The 8,064-nt window shown below is 50.6% G+C and overlaps 3 protein-coding genes across 3 annotated transcripts; 2 read left to right on the top strand and 1 right to left on the bottom strand.

The window, feature by feature from the left end:
* Window positions 1–1,093: 1,093 nt before the first annotated feature.
* On the bottom strand, window positions 1,094–2,096 carry FPOAC1_014144 (uncharacterized protein; the record flags this gene model as incomplete). Its single annotated transcript, XM_044858466.1, has 3 exons — window positions 1,094–1,397; window positions 1,471–1,778; window positions 1,929–2,096. The coding sequence occupies 3 exons, from the start codon at window positions 2,094–2,096 to the stop codon at window positions 1,094–1,096; spliced, it is 780 nt and encodes a 259-aa protein (XP_044700582.1).
* A 3,704-nt stretch (window positions 2,097–5,800) lies between these two features.
* On the top strand, window positions 5,801–6,236 carry FPOAC1_014143 (uncharacterized protein; the record flags this gene model as incomplete). The annotated part of the gene is made up of 2 exons (XM_044858465.1): window positions 5,801–6,026; window positions 6,082–6,236. 2 exons carry the CDS (start codon window positions 5,801–5,803, stop codon window positions 6,234–6,236), a joined length of 381 nt encoding a protein of 126 aa, XP_044700581.1.
* A 204-nt stretch (window positions 6,237–6,440) lies between these two features.
* Window positions 6,441–7,749, top strand: FPOAC1_014142 (uncharacterized protein; the record flags this gene model as incomplete). The annotated part of the gene is made up of 3 exons (XM_044858464.1): window positions 6,441–6,595; window positions 6,639–6,883; window positions 7,415–7,749. The coding sequence occupies 3 exons, from the start codon at window positions 6,441–6,443 to the stop codon at window positions 7,747–7,749; spliced, it is 735 nt and encodes a 244-aa protein (XP_044700580.1).
* Window positions 7,750–8,064: the final 315 nt, after the last annotated feature.

The raw sequence follows: 8,064 nt of genomic DNA, 5'->3' as shown, positions 1-8,064 counted from the left end.
TAGACTTCTTCATCATTGGAAGAGGCTTTCCATCCTTCAAAAGATAGATATATTTCTTCGTGAGAGACAATGGAGCCTTGTGTTGAGCTGCAACATCGCTTTGTGATAGCTTTTTGGTGGTGCGGGGCGCTGACGCGTTGTACGTGATATCGACTCCCGGATAGCTGCGGGCTGCAGCCGCCGCATTAACCCGGGATTCTTTTGAAATTGGTTTCATAGCGAATTTAGATTGAAATGAAGCTATTTGTGAAAATCTGGATTTATTTGATGTCGAATTGAAGGTTCTGTTGATCACGGCGGCAGTTATGTGGTTACGGTTTGTACGCAGTTACGGGTTATCTCACCCACCCTCCAGAGGAGGGTGGGTCGGCGTTGATTACTCAGACCCACGGGTACTCGTTTTAACAAATTAAGCTCTAATATAACTATCCCCGGCACCTTTATATTATTTCCTCTTTTGGACGTACTATGATTAAGCAGTAGTAAACAGGACGACTCACTTAGGCATACTTCTCAGATAGAGTAATAAAGGGTTATGACTTGAGATTCAACAGAAGATTAAGTGATCAGTATAAGAGCGAGTAAGTCATCTAATTTCCCGCGAGAAGAACAGCTTCCTGCAGAGAACAATGTTTACAATACCTGTTAGTTCTATTATGTTCGAGATATAGGCACCCTAGCCGCACTCTTTGGTCCTTCGCTCCCACATTGGTTTCCTTCTTCCTTTTCAGCAGCATCCCACACGACGGGTCACGTATGGCTTCATTGGTCAAAAAGCGATCTGTTGTGATGCACACGTATCACTGAGTTAGTCTGAAATACGGATAGAACACAGATGGACGGTCTGGGCACATCCGCTACCGGGACTGATTACGTTTCCTAGACATGGCCAAGCGCAACACAACTGGTCTGGCGATCCAGGTTGGGCACACATCGATTCTCTCTGTGACTAACAAATACTTGACAAAGCTCTTCCCCAGACCACCGTATACTCTGGCCCAAGTCAGCTTGCTTCAGCCACAAAAAGAACCAACAGAAAGTCCGTGTTCCTACGAGAATGATGCCTCTCACCCCTCCGGCACCGTCTTTGCCCTTAGCGGTTCGAAGGTGCTGGGGCAGCGAAGCAACGCGCACCATCGTTGCTGTTCGATGGCGGCCCTGCGCTGATATCCCTCGCCGGCGCATTATCGTCCAGGACAGGGAACGCGATGATTTTGCCAGAGGCGTTGTCGCTTCCCCACATCTCATCGCCAACAGCGTACAGGGCGCCGAACTGAGGCGCCGCGGGCGTGACGTTGCCGTAGTCACGGACCTCCGTCCACCTTTCTCTCGATGGACCAGCGAACAAGGCGAGCTGTGGTCGACCAGGCAATCGAGTAGAGGTATGGGCCGCCGTTCTCAAGGAACACCCAGTCAGCAACGAAGTTTCCTGGGACTTTCATAGTACCCGAATCTACGAGCTGTCCGTACCTCGCCGAATCAGGGTCCAGGTCGATCTGTGCCCAAGCCGTAGTCCCAGATGCCCCAATCCACAGCTGACCGTTGGCGTCAATATCTCCCGTGCTGTAGAAACGGTCAACCGTGGGAAGCAGTTGGTGACCACCCTCGGCGTCAATCTGGATCAGCTGCCACCGGCCGCCACTCACGGCCACAAAGCCATAGAGGTAATTGTCAAGGATATTATAACCGATGGCATTGATGTTACCGCCAGGCCCGACGTTCTCGTTGACAGCCGGATTGTCGCCAGTCTCCAAGTTGAGTCGGTACAGAACTGTCCCCTGGACGAGGTAGCCACCCTCATCGCATGAGAAGGCCGGCGGCGGCGTTGAGGTTGGCGTCGGGGTAAGGGTAGTCCCCGGGGATATCCAACAGAGGTCCGGGGTACGTGGTCGTCATGGTGCACTCGCCCCGGGTTCACCGACGGTCACCTTGACGATCTTGTGCTGCTCGACGCAGACAAAATGTCCCTGGGGCTCAGGCCTGTAGCCGCCATTGTCTCGAGCATTCAGGCGATGATCTCCCGAGGAAGCCTGCACGGCGGCCGCGAGGAGACCTGACCCGACGATGAGGCCCTTGATCAAAGAGTGAGCTGCCATCTTGCACAAGGCGGTGAGAGAGGCAGTTTGAAAACGATGTAAAAGGTTTGGTTATCAAAGAAGAAGAGTATGATTGATTTTGATGCTGTGTGCTAATCTGTTGATGTTTGACTGTGTGTCCTCTGGTTGAATCTTCCTCCTTTTATAGTTTTCTTTGGGACTTGATCGTCCATGGTCATCTGTCGTTGCTGCCGCAAGGCAGATGACCGATGCGTAATCCATTGACCTTCCCAAGCTGAATGACCCCTTACTAAAACGAGAGATTTGTGTACATCTGAGGCTGTTAAAGGTTCTCAATACAGAAATATGCCTGATGTGCGTTGTGGTGACCGACTTGTATCTCGCTTCATCCCGAGGTGAGACGAACACAAGGTTGGGGTGCGGGTTCAGGCGGAAGAGGCCCGAGCCTTCCAGTCGTATTCCCGCTGGGGACATCCCTGAACGTTCCTTGTAAAGATGAATAAATAAACTTGTGGAGAAGCTCAAAATGTTGGCTAATGCTGAGACCAATGCGTGTTTCTCTAAAAGAGAGTTACACACTCCCTCCGTGTTCGACTACATCAGGTTCATGACACCACCACCACCACACTATTTTGTCAAGAATAGAATGTTCTGACGTGTCAGACCTTTGCTAAAAGGGCGGCGGCCGATCTTCGTCCAGGATCCTCATTTCTTCTCTCCAACACAGGAGTCTCCCATACGAAAAGAGGATTCTGCATGCAGATGCAGCTGTAGGTCTCAGGACAGAAAGATTCACGTTGAGCACAGCACATCACCGTATCACATCATTTTATATTAGAGATATGTGACCTGATAGAGGCTTTTACTATGACTTTGGGCTCAGTCATGACGCTTATCTATTCATCTATACTATTTACTCACATATCAGGCGCTGCACATGTATATCGCTAATGAAACTGAGCTTTATCCACCAATTAGTTGAGTAATATATTAATCTGCAATCAACCCATCCGTCGGAGAAAGAGATCCTCTCGTCGAAGTAAAAGAACGCGAGAAACATTTAAACTTCCATGGCCGTTGTATTGGCCTGAAAGAGAGTCATGGCGTTGTGAGACATCGTCCAATGCCGAAGCTCTGTCGCCTTGTTACCTTTCCCCACCGGATACGTTATACGAGTATGGTTTTTGTCAGGGCCTTCTTTTTCGCCTCTTTCTTTGCGCATATGCACGGTCATCTGTTGGATGCGCGCAATTACGAATATCAGATGTGGATTTAAAAATGTTATGATGTTATTGATTGTTGACTTGATCCTTCTTCAATCTGTCCGAGACGGGTTTTACCCCATCCCCAGCCACTAATCTAACATCATCTTGACAATCTATTACTGAATTAGGTACCTTAGACTACCTGATCCGACAGTCAGCATCGGCTAGCGCACACATCACATCATCAAAGTCCCCATCCACGGTCCAAGCACGCTCGGGCCCCGTAGGTGCCCGTGACAGAGTAGGCGGCTACTCTAAGCGCATCGACCGAGCTCTACCAGGCAAGCACACGGAAATGCTATACGACAGTCTAAAGAGACGAGAGGCCGACGTGCTTTCCCAGCTTCGCACAGGAATGGCCAGGATCAACAGCTACCTCAGCAAGATAGGAGCCGAAGAATCGGACGTGAGAGCGGCAACCAAGTTTGCGATGGCTACGGGAAGACTGAGTTGAAAGGGAAAACTCAACATACTAAACATTAACATCGCTGTTGACTACTAACATTGAACAGCCTCAAGTTGACAGACCATGCTTCAGCTGCTGAAGATAGGATGCTGAACACTTGGAGAAGTCGGTCTTCAAGCAGGCCTGTCAAGCAGAGTTTGTGTAGACCGGACCAATGCGGTGGAATCGTGAATAGCTTAGGGTACCTACTGGCCCTATGAGATTCGTTCTCCCGGGCGTAATAAACTCTCTCTCTCACGGCATATCATTGGCATCCTACAAGGGTTGTTTTTCAGCTTGCGCCATGCGTATTTCAACGCTGACCTTGACTCAGAAAAGCATGCGACGTCCCTTTAGTCATCTTCACAAGGGAAAATGCCCTCAAAGCAGAAAAATCAGCACAATAGTGGCGGTTGCAATCGCCTCACCATTTCATCATATCTGACCCTCTGAATGTTCCAATTACAATGATGCCAAGTCACACGGAACTTTCAGCTTTCAACTGTCATGTATGTTTCGGCTTTTCAAGAAGAACTGTTGAAAAGAGGATGTCCATGTACGTGATGAATGCAACGCTAAGGCCTGGACGCTGACGAGCCGCTCGGCTGCTCATGCGGCCTCCCTCATCCTCCACGTGAGGGTGAACCCTCAACATCCAACAGTATCCGTGTGCGAGAAAGTCTCCTTTCCATTTTCTCGAGAACAGAGCAGCTACATCATGATTCGTTTAAATATCATTGTTAGTTGCATGGCCGCGCTGGGCATTGATGAAAAGGGAAGCGGCTGCATATTTTCAACCCTTGCAGATAACAAAGCAACAGGCCTCAGCCATCCCTGAATTGTGCTGTGTGAGCCTTGGAAGCTATCAGTTCCGTCTTTGATTGACGCCACTTGGTCCTGACCGGACGCCAAGAGTCAATAGCGGGAGCTGAAAGGTCCCGTCCCGCACCGCGTGTTAAATGTTAAATCCCCAAGTCTAGAACGGCCTACCCCGGTGTATATCTTCTAACAGCCAGTGAAAGAGCTTGGTTGCTGCCGCCGCCAATAAATCGAACTGATTGCTGATCACGGCTTTAACAATGCAGTAATCCCGCAGTATTGTCGTATTGAAACCGATTTGCGGGGACCCGATTTGAGCTAGTCTCAGAAAAATAAGACCAGCGTGTCCGCGATTACCCTATCTAGATCACAACATGTAGGACCAAGGCCGTCGCGCCCACATGGACAGCGACTCTCTTCCCATGCATTTGGCAAGTGAGAGTGAAGTGATGTCTGTGAGAGATCCTCGGTGATCCTGTCAGCTCGATGCAACTTTGACGGTAAAACGGAAGGTTGGCTTGGTAATGCTCAGCCCCATCTCATCCACCATCCACACTGGCCTCTCCCGCTTCGGCTCCATGTGCCGGCCCGCCGCGGCAATCTTGGCACCAAAGAATCGCGTTGTGTTCTGCATCAGCGATGGACCGCGGTTCCTCGGAGATGCACCATACTAATATTCACGAACCTATGTGAGAGCCTTTCAATCCAGCGAGGCATTTGATCACTCAACGGCGCATCTGCTGTATTGGGTGTTGTGTCGTCGTGTTGGGAGTTGGGGTGGGCGCAGCGGGGCATGCCAAGAATCGTTGTGATCATGCTTTTTATCTTTCAGCTGTGTTTGCATCTACTATGTTGTAATTTGGATACCATATCGGTCAAGGGCGAAAGCATCTTTCAACTCTGCTTCCATCTACCATGTTGCAATCTGGACATCATGCCGAAGCTCGGCTGGGAGTGAAAGCATCTTTCAGCTGCGTTTCCATCTACTAGCTCCAGCATACGGGAGCGGTATCGCAGTAGAGGAAGGTCATGTACTGCGATGCCAGCAGACATGGCAAGGTAGTCGCTGAGTGCGATCAGGGAGAGACCCAATGGTCTTCTTTTACTATATAATGGTGGTTCCCTGACGTTCTATGAGTCTGATCTTGGTCCCAGCATCTCTGTCTTTTCTTGAGTTTCGCCCATCACACTACAATCCGTAGTTACCAGACAAGATGAAGTTATTCTCGTCTTCCATTATGCTCCTAGCCTCTGTTGCCAACTCTATGCCATTCGACGAGAGAGATGCATCCTCCTTAGCAGTGAACCTGGAGATGATTGGCAACACGCTTGTTAAGGCGACGATCACCAACAATGGCGGATCTGATCTGAAGCTGTTCAAGACCGGTTCACTGATTGATCCTGATATCCAAACCGAGAAGGCTGAGATCTTCCAGAATGGTGAGTGTAGATGCAAGCTCTGCCAGAGCGCATGGCTAACCTAAATAAACACTAGGCGAGAGCATTGACTTTGAAGGCGTTTATGTCGAAATCTCTATGGAGGACGTGGACGACACCGACTTTGAAGCTCTTCGCGTTGGGCAGACCCTTGAGACCACTTTCGATGTCGGTGAAACCCACAACCTTATGCCGGCGGCAACTTCTCTCTGATCTCTACTGGATCCTTCTTGTACGCTCTGCCCGGGTCCAACGAGATCGCAGGCGTGATCCAGTTTACCAGCAACACCATCAACACGCACGTGGACGGTGCCGCTGCCTCCTCCATCCATCAGGGTTTCGCCCTTCGCGCACGTCACATCCTGGTGCCCGGCTGCCAGGGGCTAAGCGCGCGGCGGTGAGCCAGGCCATCGGAATATGTCGAAATCGCGCGCGTCGAGCCGCCGCCGCCGCTCGCTCCGACCTGCCGCCAGGATGAGGGAGTACTTCAAGTCGGCCGCTCCTGTGACTCGCAACCACGTCGCTGGTATCTTTGACCGCATCGCGGTATTTGCAGCAGCATCAACTCAGGGGTGCCCACTACTACTGTGGCGACCCGAGGGGCGTCTGCGCTAGACGCAATGCGGTAGCCTACGCCGTGCCCAAGCTGGGAATCATAGGCACCTGCCCTGGGTACTACCAAAAGCAGCTTCAAAACAACCAATGCCATTATAGGGACCAGGCCTTCGTCACGCTCCACGAGACGGGCCATCTGTTCGGCCTCAAGGATATCAATAGGGCTTACAGCTACGAACAAACCCGGGCTCTTTCAGCAGCTCAGAACCTTAGACACACCAACTCGTACAGTTACTTCGCCAAAGGTGAGTGGGGTGCGTATTTGATTTTGAGGACTTTGTCGCTGACAAGCTTTGCGGCACAGCCGTCGTCTTGAATTGCTGAATGAGTGGCTGGTCTGCCAATTCTGGTGTCAGATCACTATACTGAACCAGCATTCAACATTCTGGTTCTTGGTAACAGGGTGACCAAACCGACAGCAACAAGGATATGTTCCCGGCGCTATTTTCTTGAAACATAGGTACATCTGGCCTCCCAATAAAGCATATCTTTGTCAAGACACTACGTCTCAATCCGATTAGATATTAGAATTGAAATCTGATCAAGGCAGTACGGAAAGGCGTCGTAAGCTGGTCAATTATACTCGTTGGCTAGCCGGGAGGGGGGGCCAACTAAGCAAGCTTAGTTGGGCACAAAAGTGTGAGACAACCCCGCACAGGCTGCCGTCGTAGAATCATGACTTTTGCCCGCCAAAACCAATGATTTCTAGGACATCAATCAGTAGAAAATTCATATATCACGTCTATAGAAATTATGCCCTCACAATCAAATCTCAGAGCTGCTCAGGCTGTTGTTCTCTCACGCCAGAGACTTCGCCACGGCCTCAATCGTGACGCTGCCGGCCGCCCAAAAGGCACTGACTCTTCGTGATGCTGAAGCTCGATATGCCGGCTCTGCTCGTGCATCCATCGACCGTATCGTCAAGAGGCTTGAGGCTGCAAATACCGTTGCTTATGAGGATGTTGCTGATGCTAAGATAGGGCGCCCGCAGCAGCTCACGGAGGAAGAAGAAGAAGCTATCGTATCTTATATCATCTGGATGCAGAAGTCAGGCCTGCCTGCCGCGAAGTGGGAAATAGAGGATGCAGCACTCACTCTGCCGCCGCCGTGATCCTGATGTGACACGTCCAGGTCGTAAATCACCCCAGCCCGTAACCACGATTGCAGCACTTGACACATTCCTATAATGTCCGCGTCCAGCCGATTTCGTAGCGGCGTCACCATCCGCCCTGCCGCCGCGAACATCCTCTCACACTCTGCTGACATTGGCTGGATCGTAAGGAAGTCCAGCGCCATTCGTGAAAGACGAGGATACCGACGTTTGCGCTCGTGCCAGTATGATATTGGATCTCTAACATCGTTATCTCCAGCCTCCCATGACGACTACCATAATCCGAGCTCGTTAATTTCTTCATTGATATCGTCA

This window comes from Fusarium poae, assembly GCF_019609905.1.
Source record: "Fusarium poae strain DAOMC 252244 chromosome Unknown contig_9, whole genome shotgun sequence".
In the NCBI taxonomy this organism is placed as follows: Eukaryota; Fungi; Ascomycota; class Sordariomycetes; order Hypocreales; family Nectriaceae; genus Fusarium; species Fusarium poae.
The sequence above is the reverse complement of the archived record's forward strand: the minus strand, read 5'-3'. Positions and strand labels throughout refer to the sequence as shown.